This window comes from Oryzias latipes, chromosome 12 (assembly GCF_002234675.1).
Source record: "Oryzias latipes chromosome 12, ASM223467v1".
Lineage (NCBI taxonomy): Eukaryota > Metazoa > Chordata > Actinopteri > Beloniformes > Adrianichthyidae > Oryzias > Oryzias latipes.
Window position 1 is genome coordinate 13,347,514 of NC_019870.2, and position 21,973 is coordinate 13,369,486.

General features: G+C 38.0%; 1 protein-coding gene across 2 annotated transcripts in view; it reads right to left on the minus strand.

The window, feature by feature from the left end:
• The window catches only part of LOC101158216 (PDZ and LIM domain protein 5), a 31,962-nt gene that overhangs the window by 8,388 nt on the left and 1,601 nt on the right, over positions 1-21,973 (minus strand). For both annotated transcript variants that reach the window (XM_011481793.3, XM_004074910.4), the window contains exons 2-4: positions 19,250-19,355; positions 6,504-6,655; positions 64-97 (exon numbers count right to left, since the gene is read on the minus strand). In XM_011481793.3, the coding sequence (XP_011480095.1) occupies positions 64-97; positions 6,504-6,655; positions 19,250-19,348 (285 nt within the window). In that variant the 5' untranslated portion in view covers positions 19,349-19,355. The remainder of the gene's footprint in view (positions 1-63; positions 98-6,503; positions 6,656-19,249; positions 19,356-21,973) is intronic.

The following is a 21,973-nucleotide window of genomic DNA, read 5'->3' on the forward strand; positions in this document are numbered from 1 at the left end:
AAACATGCGGTAAAGCCTCTACCTATGATTGTACTTCATACATTTTAAATAACTTCCTCATACCTTGTGCACTTCTTCTTTAGAAACAGCAGAGACTCTGAAAATAAAAAGAGGTTCATGTAAACCCGACTGATTTCAAAGGCTGTTCTAATACAGGCGTTTAAGATCATTTTTAGTTGAAATTATTATTGTTTTGTTCATCTAAATAGTTTTTTGTGAAGCCCACCCAACGTCTCATTAACACTCCAACACTCTAAACAGTAAAGACATTTTGCATGAAACATATAGTTATGTCGCCCCGCTCCTCCCCTATACTCATTTAAGGCCCATCACTGTCACGTGCCTTTCACTTCAGTCATTCCAGCCTTGAACATCAAGTCTGACAGCTTCAAATAAGCCTCCAGGAAATATTATTATCAGTAGCTTGAATGTTTCCATAAAGACATCCTGTGGACACAGGATGTCTTTATGGAAACATTCAAGCTACTGATACATGAACAGAAGTTTCATCCTCTCATTGATGGTTCATTGTGTAGGAGAGCTGTACTGAATACCTAAAGCGATCCAAACCTTTGTAAACCTAAGTAGGAAACAAATCGATTTAAAGTTTCACTGTTAAAGTTAGAAGTGTACGTCAACCCAGTGAAGTTTTAAAGCATGAATCAGAAATAGTGAGGAAGCTCAGCACCTTCCTGATTTACACTTATTAGGGAAGCAGCTGTCACTTTTTTATCCCATGAGAGAGAAGGTTAGTATGTTTGCTTTGTTTTCCCCATCTTTTACTCTTATTGTGCCTCCATTTTTTCATACTACAAAAATATTCAACAAAAAAATATACTTTTTATCAATGATGTATTGATACATTCACATTCACCCACTAAGAAGCATTTCGATATCATATCTCATTTAAGAAGAAAAAAAAATAAAGTATGAGTGGCGGATAAACGTCTTTTGCAAGTTCTATGTTATGTCCAGCACTACCCTTCCTGTGTCTAGCCTCTGCCGTATCAGGAAAAACAGCCGACAAGCTCACACGTTTCCTTTCTGACCGAGCCAAAGTGCAATAACCGGGTCTAAAACCAGGTTGTTAAACAGTCCCGCCCTGCAACCAGATGCTGAGGTCATTGTGACCGTTTAGATTCTTCCTCACTTAACAGAGGGTCTGATTATTTTCCGACAGGTTATTCCAGTGTATAACTCTAATTGTTAATGGAGAAACACCACAGAGTGCCAGGGAAAACAGTGGAAGGTCTAAAGATCACACAGCAGAGCCCATTTGAATCAAAACAGTGTTGTGAGGCTGTTTGTGTGTCTGCTATCAGAGCTCCAGACAGACAGCTGGGTGGATTCTCTGTCATTTTCCCCAAAGAAAACACTCATCAGGGTGGTCCTCTGAACATCTGCTCGGCTTAGATCGTCTGCCATCCTACTCTCTGCACTGTAAGATTTAAATTAAAACGTGGTGTCCGGGTATTAAATATAAAGCTCATATTGAGACACAAATATAACATAACTGTTTTAACTTAGGTTTATTAATGTCAAGAAAGGTTTTTTTATAATAGGTCTGAAAATCTATTTCACTAAGAAAATATGCACCAAAAGATGGAAAAGCTAACGGTAAAGGAAAAAGAAGAACCATTTTTGGGGGATACACGTGGTCATGTCTTAAGAGATCATGCACTCTTCTGTGCACTTTAAACAAAAGATGTACACTAATACACATTCAACCTCATGACCAACTCAGCTTCTCAAATTTGTAGTTCATTGCTTGAGTAATCCAAGCTAGTAACGCTAAGTGCATGATCTTACAGTAAGTGGTCTGAATTTTTGGGAAAGAAACCAGCTCGGGGGTTCACATATAGAGAAGTAACCAGGTTTTTACCCCTCCATTGCTGCACAGGGACATCTTTCCTTAAGCTGCTTCTCCATCTTGAAAATTAAAGGGTCAGCACTCTTTAAGTACTACAGCATAAAGCCAAAGTAAGAAGAGTTTAGATATTACAAAATTAAACTATTTTTTTAACCAAACTTTATATCCAACTTTTTTTTTTTTTTAAGCAAAAGGGAATCGGGAAATATTTCTTTGCTTGTGTGTTTTTTGTGTGAGTGAACTTCAAAAAAGGGGGAAAAGTAACTTTGGACACAAGTGATATTACTGGCTACTAAAAGGAGGTTTTGACATGTGATTCTGATGTTAAACAAACCACACTCACTTATGATTGTAAAATAAGAAGTTGTTTATAATTTAAAATGATCTGTTTGAGTCTGCTGCACAGAGAAATCCCATCTCTTCAGAGGAAAATAATGTTTTCATGCTACTCAAAGCTATTCTAACAACCATTTAAAAGTGAATTGATTTTTTAAGGTTTATTTCTAGGGTGCATTCATGCATTCCATTGGACTAAATATAATACATTTAAACCTGTATTTAATGATACAAAAACCCTCCTTCACCCATGCACATCTAACCTCGGGACCAACTTCTCAAATTTGTATTTTGTGCTCGAGTAATCTAAGCTGTAAATGCTAACACTGAAACAGTGCTGGCGATGTGGCAGAGGCTAAGTCACAGCAAAAGAATCAATTATCATCTAGTTTGTGCAGGTCCAAGCGATGAAGGAAGACTCCATCCTATTGTTTTTCTTCTGACCACCACACCACATCTGGCTGCAGCAGCCACAAGTCAGCGGGGGCTCTGGGCCGTGTTGGATTGTCCTTGACTTCACCCTGTTAACTAGATCCTATTAGGTTCAAAGCAGCTATAGGACTATGCCTGCGGACTCCATTCAGAGCCGCCGAGCAGTTTTTAGATCTTAGAAGTAGAAAAGAAAACTTTTTAAATCGTAATACTTTATGTACTTTCCGCAGATTATTTGGTGGTTTCTTCTGACGTCATGAAACTGGAGAAACATTCAAGGCTAAATAATCTTTACAGAAGATAATACATTAATGCAGATTTGTGTTTAAAAAAAAGGACTGAGCCACAGGGGTAACTGCAGGAATCTGTGTGGTTTTGGAAGCAAAAGCCCTGAGCCGCAACCCGTCATACACGTTGCTTCATTTTTCAACCTGAATAAATAAACATAAATTATTATAGCTTCTTAAGGGCCTTGTCCCACAACTTCCTGCTAAATGCCCAGCATGAAGAGTTTCACAATCTTTAGACAAAGAGCATTCATCTGATCTGACAACTGAACTCAGAGTAGATGCTCTTTCGCATGGCATGATGTAATTAATTAATTTTATAAGACACAAAAAAGTCATGTGAAGTTAGATTAAAAAAAAAAACAAGGCAGCTGACATAAAAATTCACATTTACACAGAATTGTAATTAAAAAACTAAAGTTAAATGTCGCGCAAACCAGCTGTTTTTAAACTTACTAATAAGCAATCTTTTCTCTTAACCTTCTCCCTCCTCCTTTCTCAGAGGGGGCAGTTAAACAGTCTGATGCCCCGGGAAACAAATGATTTCCTGAGTCTGTCGGTGGTAGAATGTAGCGACAGCTAGTAAATGAAAGTTCAGCCCTGCTGACAGAAGAGTGAATGGAGAGTGTGATTGCTTATGCCAACAATGGACTTGAACATGGCGGGGTTCTTCAACTTAAACGTTGCAGTTCTTCAAATGACCACTTGGGTGTGGCTTCAAAGGGAGACATTTTGCATCGATTTCACCTTCTTTACTGTCTGGTGTTAAGAATCTTTACGATGTTGACTCCTTTATGTTCTATTCATGACATGTGGGTGGATGGGGGAGAAGGGGCTGTAACAAAACTGACTTCACTTTACAGACTTAAAGAACGATAATGGGTTTGGCAGAGAAAAATTGAGTCAACGTCCCACTTCAGGCCTCATTTCTGAACCCTATGAGATTTCAAAGACTATCAATCTAGTGTGTGCATCTCTACTTTGCTAAAGAATACAGGGCCTCTCAGAAAGTAGATCCTGCTCAACCCATCTCCAAAGAGTAACTCTAGGTTTTGATCTGTCCAGCTCGTTGTTGAGCACCAATCCAGGTTTTTGTTGGTTTTTACTTCATCCCCCTTAAATAAATTTGTTCAATAAAAATTCCTGTGAGTGTTTAGAAGAATCTCAGATAAATGTTTGTAATAAACAGGTATTTATTTTTAATAAAATAAAAAACTCTAAGCTGCAGCTAAAGCTCCGAGCTGGCTTTATCCGGTTTAACAGTCAGGTTCTTCTCAGACTCCGATCACTTTATGAAACAGTAATGCTAAATTCCTTTACTGACACAAAGTGAAAACATTTGACAACTATTTTGACGTCAGTCTTAGTTTTTCGCAAGACAAAACAACCAATGTGTTATGATTCTCTTTTGATTGAATAAGAGGACAGGGAGGGTTTTCCACAGTTCATTTCCTGTCCAATGAAAATATGTTTGTTTTAACCTGAACCGGAGAGGGAAAAAAGGAGTTTCAGTGACATGCTTTCACTCTCCTCCACCAGAGGGATTGCATGTTCAAGTGTCTTTTTTTTCTACAAAACTGGCATATGGATTCTTTAAGAACTACTTAAAGAATGTAAACTATGACAAAGTGACATAATGGGAAAACTGGCACTCACATTAATCATCTCTTTAGCTCTCCAGCAATGTTGTTTCAGCTTCAGAAAGTCTGATGAGCAAAACCAAAAACTTCTTCTAGAGAAATGAACTTTAAAAAAAAGCAGCACTTAACTGGAATGCTCTTTAGCCTGTGCGGAATTCATATAGCTTTTTATGTTTCTTTTTATAGAAAACATTTGTTCTAAACTTCTAAATTTAGACCATATCAGTCTTTTGATGTCACAAAACTTAATGTTAAAGTTTAAAGAAATTTGCAACTAAATTCTACAAATAAAGTCACGTTTTTATACATTTTACACTACAACTCAAAACCTTTAAACCCTAAAGGCACATCCACCAAGAAAAGTGCTCTAAAGAAATACATTATAAACTAGTTTCTAAAAAGAAGCCATAAACAAATAAGCCTGCAATCATGAACCATTTATTACATAAAAAACCTTTTGTTGCTTCTTGCTTGAATTTAGCAGTGCTTAAACATCCCGAATGTTTGATGTTTCATTGTGAAGCTTTTACGCGCAGAAGATTATATGCAGCTGTGAGACGGCACTATTTTCAGCCGCTTTTCCCACGATTAAAGCAAAAAGACTCCTCTCTGCTTTGATGTGGGGATGGAATGACAGGAGCAGCAAAGCAGGCCGGGTTTTGCTGTCAACATGTTTTACGGTTCGGAAAGTGTGCGTGCTTTGCCTCCATTTGTCTGCGTTCTACGCTTGAGTCGCTCTTTGCTGTCCTGAAATATGAAACAATTTGTTCAATTTGAAAATATCAGCAAGCACGGATTGGGATCAACATTTCTGCTGTTTATTCTGTCAAGTCACTTCAAAGATGAAGATGTTACATCTTTTTTTACAGTTTCTGCCAAATTTATCACATTTCTTTCAGTCAAAATGTCTCTTGTGCTTTTCATGGCTTTATGACTTTAGGATCTGTTCCAATATAAGATATTAAATCTTGTATCGATTTATTTTGAGGCGGGTAAAAACAAAATGCAGTTGGTGTTTGCTGTCCTCTCAGTCATCCATCACAGGCCTGTTGCTGGAAATGTCTATACACAGGGCCTACAGGGAGTGACAGAGGGGCAGAAAGATCCCATCTAACACCTCAAGTCCTCAGCATTCCGCTGTTTGTCAAGCCAGTGTGTTAGAACATATGGATTTAGATGAACTAGAACTATAATCCTTTTCATTAAGGAAAAGTATTCATATTTTTATTTTGACTTTAAAATATCTTTTAGTTTTTGACTTTTCTTTATATAAGCTTTTAGTCAAGTGGGAGCTTTCATTAAAAAATGCACCACAGTTTACTAGATTGTATGAAGATTAGAGAGAAACAATTAACACTTTCAGTCTGAGGGCATGCCATCACAGATCAGTTTCAGTTATTATGAAATCACTGGCAAATTGCTGTGCAGCAACAAGCTTGCTCATGTCTAAATGGCATTTTCAGATCTGTTGTAGGATCTTGGAGGTATCTGCTGTGGTAAAACTGTATTCTAAATGAACACGAAGATACTCCTTAAACAACAAATCAAGTTAGGTTCTGTTGCAGCTGAAAGCTTGTGGCTCATGATGCAGCCTAAGGTTTATGTCGGTGTGTTTTTTTGTCCGCTTGCTTCTCACTCATCATATCAGCCCTTCTTCAAACAACTCCCACACTCTCCTCAGGCTGCAGGGTCTCAATCTTCAAGCCCCTCAACCAATGAACTCACCCTCTTTAAAACCTCAACTTTCCTTAATCTTAGAGTAAATAAAGCACACATTTTTCACTGGAAGCCTGTTATAAGGCCAAAACAATCACCTAACTCTGTTAAAACCCTTCAAACAGGACCTGGACTGTTTGTTCTCTCATGATTTTCCGTCTCAAACACATTATGTTTTAGAGTTTGTGTGACTTCGGGCCTTACAGGCCTGTAAACTCTTACCTCTGCAGAGTGAGGCTGAGGGTACCTGTGCAGGCTTTTATCTTGTTCTGGGCCTCAAGGTGGTTCATGCTTTCAGTAGAAATGCCATTGATGGAAAGAATGACATCTCCAATGCTCATGCGAGCACTGGCTGCTTTGCCCCCCTCTGTAAGCTGCAATAAGAACAAATAAAACAAATGGAAAAATACATTTAAACAAATTCAATAATATCTGCAAAAATTCAATATGGATTTTATTTTTTACATTTTACCTTGTTGGAATGCTATGATCTACAGATGGTTGCAAGAGTTTTCCACTTAAAGAAGTGTACTTATTTTGTTAGCTTAGTTCCTGGAATCTGTGAGGACTGTGGTCGAATTATGCAACCTTTATCAAATGCGAGCCCAATCCCCCAACTACGTCAAAAATGTGTGAGGAAAGTCTCTCCATCTAGGAAAGCAATCTCTCAGTACAAACTAATGACATTTCACAATAATAAATGGCAGCTGACAAATTAAAAGCACACACTTTTAAGGGTTTTTTTTTAAATACAATATTTTACACTCAATGTGAGGAACATTTAGAACAAAAAAAATCATTTTCAACACGTTCCGTTTGTATCTTCAGTGAAACAAATGTTGAAAACAAATCTTGACATGTTAGAGGGTTTTGCTCTGAAAGCTCCATGTGTCTGAGTCATCTGCAGGTTGTGATCCAGCAAATTTAAGATTGGCTAATAAAAGAAAAATGACTGTAAGCATCATGAAGTTCCAGCAAATGCTATGGTTGGGGGCAAAATTGTCCAAAACAAACTCTGCTGGGAAGAAAAAAAACACACACAAGGATAAGCCTCCACTGCTTACTACAACATGTTTACCCCACAGACATAATTAGCCAAGATGAATGACCTCTAAAGCCAGTTATTGGACTTTAAAAGGAGAAAATTTAGCCTAAAATGTGATAGACACATTGGCTTGAATTTACCACCACAACAACATGCTGTTAATCAAAACCACTTGTAGCAATAAACACATTTGAGCTCTGTTAAAATGAAAAGGACAACAACAACAAAACTACAAAAGTATAAAAATCAAAACGATTATTGACAGAATGCAAAAATATTGATTTTTGGTGTGAAAATTTGACTATGGGAGTCAATGGGAACTTGATTCAGTTTGAAACCTGCCTCCAGTGAAAACATTAGGAACTGCAACTTATAATACTTTAAGGTTTGCATCAAACTTAGGAATGGTTTACCCACAAGTCACACTTTCAACCTTTCACGGAATCACACTTATTAGAAAAAAAATATATTTTTGCTGTGCTTGTAAATAATGGCCCTTACGTCAGTATCTTAGATTCACTAAGGATCTTCGGTCTACTGAAACCTGTTTAAACACAACAGTGATAAGGATCACTGATAAGGACGACTGACAAGTCTTGGTATGTTGTTTGATTTAACTCAGACAACATGAAGAGATGAGCTAGAGAAGTTTATGGCAGGGAAAAAGTCACTTTGTTTAAATATGCACCGACATGAGAAGAAAGTTTAACAGTTTTTGTGATCCAAACAGTCTAAAGCTTAAAAAACATGATGATGGTTTAAAGTTAAAAAGACTAGGAACACAGATAGGTCAGCTCTTTTATTATCACACCTGTTAATATCCCAGCAACAATACATCTGTCAGCACTTGTCTAAGGTCGAAATATGTTTTCCCAAAGCAAATGAAAAGAAAGACCAGCATACGTTTTTAGTGCGGGCAATATAAAAAGCCAGCGGAGAAGTGTGTGATGCCTGGTGGTTTTGATTACAGCTGCAGAAAAAGCTCCTAAAAGCGTCTGTCTAAGAGGGGAAGGTGAGACTCATCAAGTCCTCCATGCATCGGCACAATGTCGAGACTTGCATCTAGCATATGGAAGCTAACGTCAAAGCCACAATGAAAGGGATGAGTCTCCACAAGGCGTAGATACTGATTAATGTTTATGCAATACTAAGCACACCTCATTAATGTGTCAGCACACTGAAACCTGCTCAGACAAGCAGGCGTTGAAAAGGTACTGTGCACTCACTTTCTAGGAGGTTTATCATTGTTATTTTAACTTTAAGTCCTCTTAAAATTGGGCAATCAGGGAAAACTTATGGTGACTGAACCAATTATGGATGGAAATTTTGTTAGTGTATTTAGCTAAATGTCTACACTAAGATCCCACCATCTAGTGACTTGTCCAAAAAACCAACTGAGGTAGATGTAGACTCACTCACTCAAAAAGGGTAATTTTTGGTTCTCTAATAGACCCATCAAGCTATCTTTTTTTGGATTGTCGGAAGAACGCAAAGAAATCCAATGTATTCACGGGAAAAGCATCCAAACTGTGTGCTGAAGGACTTCAGTCTGTACTTGAACTAGAACCCTCTTGCTGTGAGAAGATATTCCCAAAGCCACCATCCTCCCTGAGATTAAATAAATCCACAACTTCAAAAATATACCAGCTTTGTAGAAAAAAAAGTTATTCTGTTTGGTAGCTTTCCTTGTAATGTCATCGTCCTCATCATTCCGTGTTCTGAAGGGATCCTGACTAAACAAACACAAGACTTAGCCTTTCTCCACTCCTTAAGTATTCATCCATCTTAGGTAACTCAAAAAGCATCCATTGTGTCATTGTGTTCAAACACACAGCAACAACAACAAAAAAAGAATGGGAAGGAAGTGGAGAAAGAATGACAAGTGACATCATTGGTGGCAGCAACTGCAGCATTTTCTTTTTTTTTTTTTGAGTCATGCTTCCTCATTTATATCTTAACCATACACAGGAAGTAATGAGTAGAACATCAATAGTAGAGTCACATTACAAAACAAGCAGAATACTCCCTACAAAGATGTGACGAAGACTATCTGACTCATTTGTTTCCCAGACACACCTCGTCTCCATTTGCTCAGGCTAACTGGTGCACATTGAATTCAGATACCCGACACTCAAGAGCAACAAAAAGGGTGTAAGCACACTTCAGAGATCATTCCTACACCACTACACCCCTCCATATCAGTAGAAAGGCAGCTTAAGTGCATCCTTATAATATTCCTTTCCCCCTCACAGACTTCCTTCCCATGTACTCTTCTTTGCATGTTGAGGAGCAACAAGAGTTCGACACTTCTTTCCTTCTAGGGATGATATAAAAGCACAATTCTTTGTAGCTCTATATATGGACATTTCTCTGACATTTTAGCGTTAAGTATGAAGTGAGGAGAGAGCTCAAATAACCCAAAACTATGTGCTGCTAACATTATTAAATGGTTTAGTCTGTGGCGAACAGGGGGCACTTTGTACATGACTGCTTCCTCCACTCAAACACAGCCTTCATCGGGTGGATACCAAACAAATAGATGTTGAGGAAAAATTCCACGCATGTTCAGTCTATAAATATAAACCTGGAAAGGGCTGACACACTAATTGGGGGAAGAAAATAAGCAAGTTTGGCTGCTACGGTCCTTTTTGGATTAACCAGGCTTGTAGTCAAAGAGGGCAATAAGGGCATGTTACCACTTTACCTCTTACTCTGTCACAAAAAAAAGCTATGTACTAGTGTTCAAGAAAGTATAATTTGAAGGAGGCTACAAGAGGGCTTGGCAATCATTTCTGCTTTCCAAATGAATAGGGTGTCTGTCCAACTGTGTTTACTTCAACGGGATAGCAACCACATAAGAGTGTGGCTGCAATGCTGTGGTTTTCCTCTCCAAGCTGGTGATTTTACTGCAGTGTAGTTCCTAATAATGACTGGTTCTGCCAGTGTTCAACGACACTGTGATAAATCTTGAGCCCAAATGGTTTTCTTACACAATATTAACCAGTTTTATATGACAGATTATAGCAAGATCCAAAATATCCAAATAGGACTAAAGGATAAATGTTAGCTAAGACAGAACCTAAAGAAGCCAATAAATAGAGGCCAGTATTTTGTTTTTGTAAAAGGAAATAGAAACTTGCATTGTTTTTTTTTTAGTTTTCTCAGATTTAAATACTACTAAACTTTGTTTCTTGGTGCTATAGAAGAATGTTGGCAGTCTATCATAATTAAATCAATTCAATAGTGTTCAAAACTACAGTATATCTTAACTTTACAGAGAAGACTGACTGTCTCCCATGTTGCCAAAAAGGAACTTCCTGCTTTTAGAGAAAGGAGTAAAAGTAAGAAAGTGGGAAGAAAGCTGTGGTCATTATTTCACATCTGAGAAGTCATGTTACAGGAAGCTTCTTGTGGCGAGACTTGGAAGGCCTGGGCAATTCATGTCATGTCTGTGCAGGATGGAATAAGACACACGGCCTTATATGGAGAAGACTCGGGCCTAACATTATGTCAGCACAAACACCAGCTTAAGGAGACTGCTTCCTTGTGTCAATAAAACTTTTCATTTGTTTAAACGTTTCCGTTGATTGTAAAAGCACCTTTTGTGACACCATTATTTTGATTCACATAACTGCACCACATTGCAAATAGGTTTTGAAGCTATTTTCACATGCTTTTCAGAGCATTCAATCAGCAATGATGATCAAAAAACAAACAGTCAAACCTCCCCACCACACCTGTATTTTTGCAGAGAAACGACACCAGATCAGATAAGATCAAGGCTGGGGGGTATCTCCACCCAATGAGGTATACACACTATTTTGCATGCTAAAGGAAACTGCTTAAATGTTGAAATACTATTTCAATATTGTGGTTTTTTTATATTAAAAAAGGGATAAAGCTGGGTAATATAAAAAAAAAATAATACAGATTTTCTTAATGGCATAGTTCAAATTCAATTTTAAATGAATTCTTCAAAAAGAAAAAGAAAAATCCATCAAAGTCTAATTGGCCCCAAAGTACAGGTTACTTGCTGTGATTGCATTGGTCTCAGCATAGACCACACAGCCTGCCTGCAGAGGTGCAACCATTCCCAAACAAATATTTTACTGGCCCAACCCTCGCTGACCATGAATAAAAAAAGAAAAAGGTTCAAATTAAGTGGAGGTTCTGTATTTTACTGCTTCAAATGGTGACTTTGTCCAAAATCCAGAAAAACTCGCAAAAGCAGCTTACTCCTTAAAATAGGCAGATAAATCAATGCATGACACTGACGGGACACCAAACAGGCAGAGCTCTTCTTTAAAATAAAAGCCTTAAATTGAAAGCACTTGCACAGAATGGCTGGCATAGTCCGTTATTGTTCTCTTACTACAGTAATCTGGCGCTTGGACAACACCAGATGCCAGGAAGGCCTCAAAAGTGGTCTCAGTCAAATTGCCATAGCAACAAATAACAAAAACACATAAAGCTACCAACCCTGCAGTGAATAATGAATGCTCTTTATTCAGGTCAGAGGTAGGGCCTATGCTGCCAACACTGCTGAGTCAGAAGATATGAAACGTTTTATAGCAATGGTGAGACTTAAGCCAAGAGGTACCACTAGTTTTTACCACTAAGGATTCTTCAAGTCCTTTATTGGATAGGGACAATGCATTTTTGTGGCAATTTATTGAGACAATAATAAATGTAATAAATGTGTTGGGTTTTTTTTTTTATAAAGGCACAGTTTACCTGTGCCTGTACCAAATAGCAAGTTTGCATGTTTTTGGTAAATGTGTCCATTTTTTAATTGTAGCTGAAACATGCCACTGAACTGCAAACAAATTCCAATCATTTGTGACCATAATGGGCAGTAGTACATATAAAGAAAAAGTTACTGGTTCACGGTGTTGCATAAAAAAGAGCTACATCAGAATAAAGAGTCACTTTATAGCTCAGCCATATAATACTGAAGACTGGAAGCAGGTGCCCTCCAAACAATTCAAGGCAGACAAACCCATCACACTGGGATCAAACACATTCTGCAGATAACTGTTTATACTCAATCCATATGTAGTCTGAGTTCACCTCATGGTCATAGACACATGTATTTGAGGGTAGCCTATAATGGAAAAGGAAAAAAGTAATAAAAAAAGGTGTTGAGTATAAATGCACGTATGAAACACTTCACAAAATAAAATTATTTCCGTCACAGTTCGGTTTCCACTCCATAAATGTTATAGTAAGAGACGGTTACAAAAAGAACATGTAAATTGTTTGCGAGAGTTGCAGCACAGACCGCGATCTGTGTGAGTTTCGAAACTACAGGGCTTGGGTTTTCTTTTTCACCCTTCTTTTACAGCTTTCTTTAGCTTTGCAGGAACATAATTGTTTTAAGGGTAGGGGCTCTTTTGCCACCGTTTCTCACCACTGACAGAAGATTCCCAGTAGGTTCCCCCAGTTCAAATACAATTTTTAATACAATTATTTGATTACATCTAAACTCCATTGAGGGCTTTACTTACAGCTTTGTTAGTCACAATTCAAACTAATTGATATGTGGGTCTACACGAATGCATGAAGGACAAATAACAGCAGGTTGGAGAAAAAAGACTAAAATGCAATACACACAAAATAAAAGTAATAGTACGGTACATTTGAAATACTGGAACATCACTGAGGATGGTCTGTTTTAAAGAAGTTTACTATCAGAATCTTGAGGTTTTAACATGCATCCACAGACTGGACCTCATTTCAGGTATTGATGCACAGTGAGCAGATATAACCTTACCTGACAAAAAAGGGTTAAAACAGAGCTAAAATTGAGCTTTACAAACTGTTTTCACTTGAAAGGCCCAATAGAAAAATCTAAAAAAAAAGAAAATAAAGGTCAAGAGAAGGATGAAAAAAGAGAATAAAACCAAAGAAAACTATTCTTGTTCTGACTTTTGAATAGGAAAAATTATTTTCCCCCCCCCCACAGATTTTAACAATCCATCCCAAACAAAAACAGTTTCTGGTTTCCAGATGCTGTAGCGTGTCGATGCACTAAATATTTAGCTTTGTATTTCATGATGTTTGGCTCTCAAACTAAACTTTAAGCCAAAAAAATCTGATCCATTTGTATTTCTGAAAATTTAACATCAATCTTTTTACAATAAGTGCCGTAAATTTCCAATATACCGACTGAGTGCTGCTGTCAACATTTTTAGGACCCAATTACAGCCAAAGATGGTTAACAATTTTTTTCTCCACATCCCTTCATGTCCATATTAAGTAATCCTGTCACAACCGCAACTAAAAATTTTCCAAAAATGAATCAGGATAATCGCCACTTGCCCTGTGACCAACCTCATATTGAACCATTCCAATCAGTTACATATGGCGGGCACATGTAAGGTCATTACATCATTATTCCATGGCAACTTCATCCGTCTGAGTTAAATAAACATAAGCTTGAATGTGACGTCAACACGTGCATATTCCTTGCTGAAAAGAACGTCCATTTAACATGGCGCAGTTCTAATGAACCTTATAATAAGCTTGAGGTCAACCCCAAAATTCTCCTCACTCATCTAATGAGGGGCATGAAGCAACAGCTAAACTGTTGGCAATTGTTTCCACATGTGCACCATCTTGTCACTGCTTCTTTTTGTATTATTTAAAAAGAGCTGCTGTATAAAGAACTAAATGACTATTCTGTGTTGTTACAAAACAGCCAATGCACACAACGGTGTGCTGTAATTTTTTGCGATCTCTGAACTAAGACAGACGGGTCAAGCGTGATAAATTCTTTCCTGACACATGAACCGGTCACTTGTCATGAGCTTGGACGAAAATATGTTGTACGCATGACACCAACCGGTGACTTGACAGGATGAGAAGCCGTGAAAGTTGTGTAGCGTGACTCCACGTTACTATGGCGTGCTCCACACAGTAATCACAAAGCCATTGACTGAACAAGGAGCATTTGACCCCCCCCAAAAGTGACAACTGCGGGTGTGTGCAAAATACTTCATACATAAGAAGAATATAATAAAAATCATCTTGGTTCATCCAAATCTAAAGCAAATACAGCCTCAGGCAAACATGATTTATTAGACAGTGTCATCAATCAACTGAAGCTGAGAGAAAATACAGATGAAGTGTGTAAAAGCCCGAGCAGTGCACTTATCTAATCAGCTTCTGACTGTGACATCGCCTTATTTATGAGCTGTTTATTTTTTACAAAGACAAGTGGACCAGTGACAACATAATGTCCTACATACCACCGTTATCGAGGCAGGAAGGGTCAAAAATAGTCTGTGAAGCTATGCAGGCCTTTCCTTACTCAAACATTTTTCTTACACTAGCCAGCACACAGTGCGTTGAAGAACCAATAAAAAGTGGGTTTAATCACTAATCCTATTAAATTGTTTTCTGTTGCTACAATAAAACAGCTGGAGCTCTGCCGCTGGGTTCTCTGAACCGTGTGAAAACGCTTCATCATAGACAGTCATCCATCAAATAGGGGGACGGAAATTCTGTCCACACATGGGACCTAAAAAACTCTGTGAGACATTCTGTCGAGAACAAATAAACAGAGGAACTGACCTTGGTGTTGACTCAGAGATTAGTTTCATAACAGGAAGTAAAAAGAACTGAATGACTCTTCTAGTTCTGCAGGAGCCGGGCTTGACCCCAGAGCACAGAGAATACAGCTGAGGACATGCTTTACGCTTTTAAACCAGATTCGACAAAGAGTTACAGTATTGAAAACCCTCTGTGACTCAAACAAAGAAACAGGAATTTATGTCACACTGTGCCTTCTCCCCTTTGTCGGCCTTTAGATGTTTCTTTTAAACAATAACCCAGGAGACACTGCATGTTTAGAAAACACTGTGCAGAGGAAAGTCCTAAAATTGAGTATTTTTGTTCAGTGTGGTTCAAATTCTTCAGCAGATGAAGTACATATGATATCTTGTTTTAAAGAATGTCAAAAACCAAGGATATGCATAACATTTGTCGCCATATCTTTCTTGAATGACCACAATGGTAGATCAGATCTATTGATATATATCTATATATCTACAGATCTATGGAGATAGATCTATAGATCAGATCTTTGAGTGTGATCGCTTGTTTCAAAACTCAATACAGAGCTGTAAAGAGTAAGTCTAAAATAAATGAACAATTTCAGAGACATACACATTTCTTTTAAAGAGAACAAACCTAAAAAGCAGAAACAAATCATAAAAAGAAAGGTGACTTCATCTCATTTCCACAAAAGAAAAGGGAAGTCATAGTTGGGAGGAATTCCTTTAATTCCCTGGTGATCATCAAGTGTCACCAACACTAAAGAAGCAAAGTTTTTTTTATTCATTATAAGTCAAAATCATTCATGAGTGTGTCTACACAAAATATGGAGAAAAAAAATCGATTCCTCTGTCTGGGAAAAATAGGTTAAGAAGTCCATCTTCTAGACTGGAGGATGGACTTATTGAACTATTCTTTATCTGTCACAGACTAGTAAAGTGTTAGAAATTAGAAACCAGATGGCTGGTAATTAGTAAAAGCACAGTGGCTTTACTTCATACTCAGCTTATAGTTTGCATGTTAAAATGAGACCAATGAGACTATTTCTTAAGGTAGTTGCTTAAAAGTAGAAAGTGTCTTCTCTATAAACTAGATCCCATCACATTGATTTGACTAGTTGCCAAGAAAACCACAAGACTTCTGGGATTCTTTTCTTTCTGACCAATAAGCAGATGACTGACCATAGCTCACAAGGTCAAGATTACCCAAAACCAGTAAAAACAAAAGCTCTGTACACACAGTGTTGTGGAATCTCAGCATCACCAAGTCAACTATGAATTTTTCTGTTCACAGAGGAGTTAGGAAGTAAAACAAAAGGTCATCAGTGCAAGATAAGGTTGAAATTGGGTCGTGTTAAACAACAACTATTCCAGGAAACCTAAAATAAAGCAGTTGAAACTATAGAAAGTAGGCCTGCACTAGGGTTGGGAGATGTCCCGTAAATTGGCCGTTGACGATGTTTGCTGTCAACCATCGGGATGGACGATGACATCGCCTGGGGGGGGGGGGGGTATTTTTACATTTTTCGTTCTTATATAACTGCTATTCGTTATTTTGCTTTTTTCTTTTTATTTCCCAACTAATGACTAATCCGCGATGATCCAGTATAAACTGAGGAAAGTGACTTTAACAAAAAAAGTAACAAACAAAATAGAAAAGAAGTGTAGTCTGCTCCCGCACTTAACTAGCGAAGTGGACCGGTGGAGTGCGGATTTACAGCTTTGTGTTTGAAGGGGGGGGGTACATGAACGGTATATGTGGGAGATTTAAGACTGCGATCCGTCCCGCAGCTCTAGGGGTACAAGCAACCGAACTCAGAACCGGGTCTAAAAGTGTGTCTAAGCACAGCTCGGATCGTCAGCACACACAGCGGTTTGAGTTTCAAAGCAGAAATGTCGCTCAGTCCTTAGAAAACATTCAAACAATCACGTGGATTTGTGTTTCCAGTCGTGTCCCGACTAAATAAAGCCTGATGTTATTCACAGCATGCAGCGCCACCCAAAGCTAATGTTGTTAGCCCGTGTTAGCATACTGCTAATCCTGGCTTCGTTCAGAAAAAGCACTGACCACACGGATTAAAATTCAAATGATGAGCGAACAGGTGTTTCATAATAACCGTAACATTATTAAAAGCACGTTTAAAAGATCATCTCGTATTTTACCGAGCTGACATGTCAATGTATATAGCCGCTCGGCGCTGTTTAACATTGTTTTGTATTGAATTGTTACATTCAATAAAGTTTGAAAAAAAAAGCCGCTCGGCGGAATTTATATCCTTCCGGTTTTCAAACCCTACTGCGCATGTGCAAATGATTTATTCCGACGGAAAGTGTGACCTTAGTGAACGTTTTTATATTCTGAAAACATTTTTCTGGGCCCATGTACACGGTTGGATTCTAATCCGACCATTGATCCCCTCAAGATATTGTGTACATTTAACCGCGGCTTATGGTGTTGACTCGCAACGTGGCGGGGGCGTGGCATCACGATGGTGGTCTCTCCATCGGGATGTCAGTCACCCATCACGATGGACGATGATATCGTCCATCGGCACAACCCTAGCCTGCACAATAATTTGCAAGTTTAATTGTTATCGCGATATCAAGCTGTGCAATATTTATATCGCAAAAGATGGCAAAAATTACTATAAATGGGTACCTTAAATGTGCTAAAACAATCCTATTTAGATTGCCAAGGGGGCTACTTTGGTGCCGCGGTAGGACGGTCAACCTCTGATCGGAACATTGCAGGTTCAATTCCTGCCTCAAAGTGTCCTTGGGAAATACACTGAATCCCACCTTACCTCTGGTGAAGCCATCAGTGAGTGAATGTGAGTGTGAATGGTTGAATGGGATTGTGACTGTATAGCACTCTGGGCCTTTGATGAAGGTAGAAAAGCGCTATACAAGTGTGCACTATTTAACAAGTCAAATCAATCCCTTTATACATTTGACCAATCAGATGGACTCCTTTTATGCCAGATGCTCAGCTCCTATGTAGACTAGGGTCATCTGGAGTGTAATTTAAGGTATGTTGACGCTTATTTAAATTAAACTGTTGCAGTAAAATAGAAACGATGTTTTGTTTTTTTGCTATTTGTTTATGTATCACAATTTATATCATCATCATAATTTAGATCACTAATAGGCCTGCACAATATACCGCAAATTTATCGTTATCGCAATTTCAAGCTGTGCAATATGCATATCGCAAAAGACAGCAAATTTGCAATAAATGGTTACCTTAGATGTGGCCAAACAATCTTTTGGCAGCTTGAAGTGTTTAATGGATTGAAAGAATCCCTTTCTGCATTTGACCAATCAGATGGACCCCTTCACGTTGTTAACTAATCGGATGGCGCCCTATTATGTTGTATGTTCGCCTCCTATGTCAACAAGGGTCATTTGTAGTATAATTTTTAAGCTGTTGTAATGGAATGGGAATGATATTTTTGGTTGTTTTGCTAATTGTTTATATACCGCAAATTATATCGATATCGCAATATTAATCACTGATATCGCATATTGCGAGTTTTCTTCATATCGTGCAGCCCTAATCACTAATATAGCAAATTGCAAGGTTTTCTCATATCATGCAGCCCCAATGGAAAGGCTTTGTCACTTAACCCTTGTACTATCTTAGATGACCCCACCCTTACATTGACGTGTTCTCCCTACCATGACAAAGGTGGATAAAGGTGGAAAGATTTCATGTAATCCATGGACACCAGTGAGGATCACAAATTATTGAAGAAAAAAGGTCTAGTGGGTCTAGATGACCCAACTCCCAACGTTTAAGTGCCTAGGATAGCACAAGGGTTACCAAAATCTTGTTCAAAACCAAATGCTGACCATTTTAAAGAGACATGGTAATGTACAAACACGCAAAACTTTATTGCTATCATGGGACACATATAGCACAATTTAGGAAAGAATCACTTCCATTTTTGATGCTGCAAAAAGGTCCCACAACCCCAATTTATCCAATTTAGAACTTTGTGGAAACCGGCTCAATTTATTTAAATGATGCCCTGAAGAATAAAACCTAATAAAGTCAGGAGGACAGGCTTTGTTTTTCCCACAACTGTTCTGACATGTTTTTTTTTTACACAGAAAGTCTGAAGTGGTAAAAAAAAGTTATGCAACACTATTTCCACAACAATAGACTTGGCACAGACTAGGTGAGGGCTTTGTGGCAGTGAGTCGTGAACCTCAGACAATCTAAATCCAGCAGCAAATGTCTCACAGGAAAAGAACCAGCACTTTCCTCACAAAAAGAAAGCAAAGGATCAAAGACGGCATTCCTTTAGGGTGACGGTCATGAAGTGAAGGGTACATAAAGGTAGTGTGAATGTTGATCTACTCACTCGGGAGATGGTGAGGGGCATACAGAAATCCTTTCCCCCCTGCAGTCTGAAGCCCCACGGAGCAGGGCCGGGCAGGGAAACGCTGTAGCTGCTGCTCATGATGCACCTACAAGATGAAATGCATGCTTTTTAGACTGATGGGTGGGATCCCACATTACTGCTTCTCTGTGTTTTTCTAAATAACTACCTACAAGTTATCTGCTCCACGCTCCCTTTAATTGGCAAAATGGTACAACAAATTAGTCAAAAAAGGCAGAGAAAATTATGATACAGACAGACAGACAGACGGACAGATAAGATCATATGAGCACCAATATTTTGTCATGCAAGGCCAACTTAAGTAAGCTCATACAAATATACACAAAAGTTTTTTTTTAAAGTAAAATGAACGCGATTGAAGATCCACTAAGAGGTAAATATAAATATATATTTCTTTTTTTTTTCTCCCTAAACAACCAAAAAGGTTTTTTTTCCACCAATTTTCTTGCAACACATGGTCTGCTGAACATTTCATTCCTGGGGTTTAGACAGATGAGAGAAGAAATGTCTTGCATGCATTCACATCTTACCAACCCGTCTGGTAAATCCCTAGCCTGGAACACAGAGAGTATTGCTTTTCCAAGCATAACTGCAGCGATACCAAAGCTGCAGGAGGATGAGCCAAAGACAAAAAAATGCTCTTGATTTCTCACTTCACATCTTAAGGGGAAAAATTGTACTTAAAGGAAATGTCGAAAATTTAAGACAAATTAAAGCTGCAATGTCTGCAATAATAAATGCCACGAAAGTCGTGTACCATAAAATATTTCATATGGCATTAGGTTTCACTGAGTCAGTCATGCTTGATAAACATTTCCTACTGGGCTAAAAACTCTTTAATGAAGTAGATAATGAAATTACTAGAATGTGTAATGTAGGGATTTGGTAGGAAAGCAGAAAAACTGTTTTCTTTGTGATTAAAAATGAGAAAGATTGTGTACATAATTATGATTCTATGTCTCTCTGTCATTCAACAAGATTGGCTCTTCCAAAAATGGAGGTTGGTTGGTGCCAACTGTTGTGTTTTGTTATTTGCAATGAGTTTGAACAATATATTTTTTAGAAAATTGACCAAATGTTTTAATTATAGACAAAAATGCACTGAAACCAGACATTTAAAGTGTTTATTTTTGGCGTAAACTCTGACATTTAACATGGGAGTCGATGAGAAATCACTCTGGTGGCCATTTGAGAACCTGCAACCTTTGGACCTTCCTAGTTTGCGTCACTTTTACTGAAGGCGGGGTTTGAATTTAACACTTGAATAGAATAGAATAGAATCAAGTATTGGTGAGATGGATAGTGGAGATACGTGCTGGTCTGATGAATGCTTTGTAGATAAGAATGCTTTGTCATCCAAGAGGTATGCCTATCTGAGGCTGTGAAGTCATGATGCCATCAGAGAAATGCCTCTGGGGAACAGCAACACATGCTGCAGCCAGTCACTATGTACGAGACAAATAAAAGCCTTCTCAGAATCTCACAACCATGCCCATGGGAGAACAAGCATTTTGAAGAGACAGTCAATGAAAGTCGCATAAAGAAACTGACCAAATCCATCCTGTCTTCTGATTTCATGTTTAAAATGAAATAGAAAGCTGAGCCAATTGAGAACTGCAGGCACAGTGATTTCATTTGGCCTTTACGCCGTGAGTGTATCAAGAATCTTTGAAAAGACCCAATAAAACCCCTGAGTGTAGCAGACGAATAAAACAAGAATCAACAGCGACCAAATATTTAGCTCTGCGGGGCCTGTTCGCACAAATGAATAAAAATACTCTTAAAAAGGTTTATTAATCTCTGAAAATGCTATTGTTTTCTTCATTTTTGTGCTAAGTTGATACAGTGAGCAAAGAGAAAAGAGCTTAGTGGCGTATAATTGCACTAACAGACCGCTTACTGTGATCAGCAAGGAATGCAGAGCTGTCCATCCCCCACAACACTGCTTTGTAAATAGGCTTGAAAAGTCTATTTGGGATTGTGACAGCTAACGCACGGCCGCCATGGAGAAGCAACTGATTGGACTGCATAACTCCAGAAAAATATCAGATTAAAAAAGGGCCACAATTACAATAACCCCATCATACTGTTATAGCATGTTTTAGGAGCATCTAAAACACCTAGAAAATTCATTTATAAAAGAGATCTCTCGGTTTTAATTAAAAAAAAAAAACAGATTTCTTACTAGAATTTATCTCCTGTAATATCAATTCACAAAATCCAGGAATCAATTACATTTAAAGGAATTTATTGGGGGGGGGGGGGGTTAAACCCAGCTTCTGTTTTATAATGTAAGAATTAATAGTTGTTTTATTGAAAGTTCCACTAGGCTCACTTTAAATCAATAGTTCTGAGAAAAATGTTTATCATACAAAAAACAATTAGTTCAAGAATAAATTTTGAGAATTTAATTTATAACAAAATGTGGTGAATTGAAAAATCTATTTGATCTTTTGAGTTAAATCGATTTAGTGCTTTCCCAGTTGTACAACCCTGTTAGGAACTTCTGATTATTTCAGTATTTATTCTTAAATTTAAATAACTTATGAGTGATTTATTTAATAGCCAGTAAAGTGTCAGATCCATATTTTTCTTCTTTTATTAAAGAGACGAAATGGAACCTCGTGGTTCACTCTGAGGGCTACTTTGTTTACACTTTCACTTGAGTCTTGAACTGTGATGTGC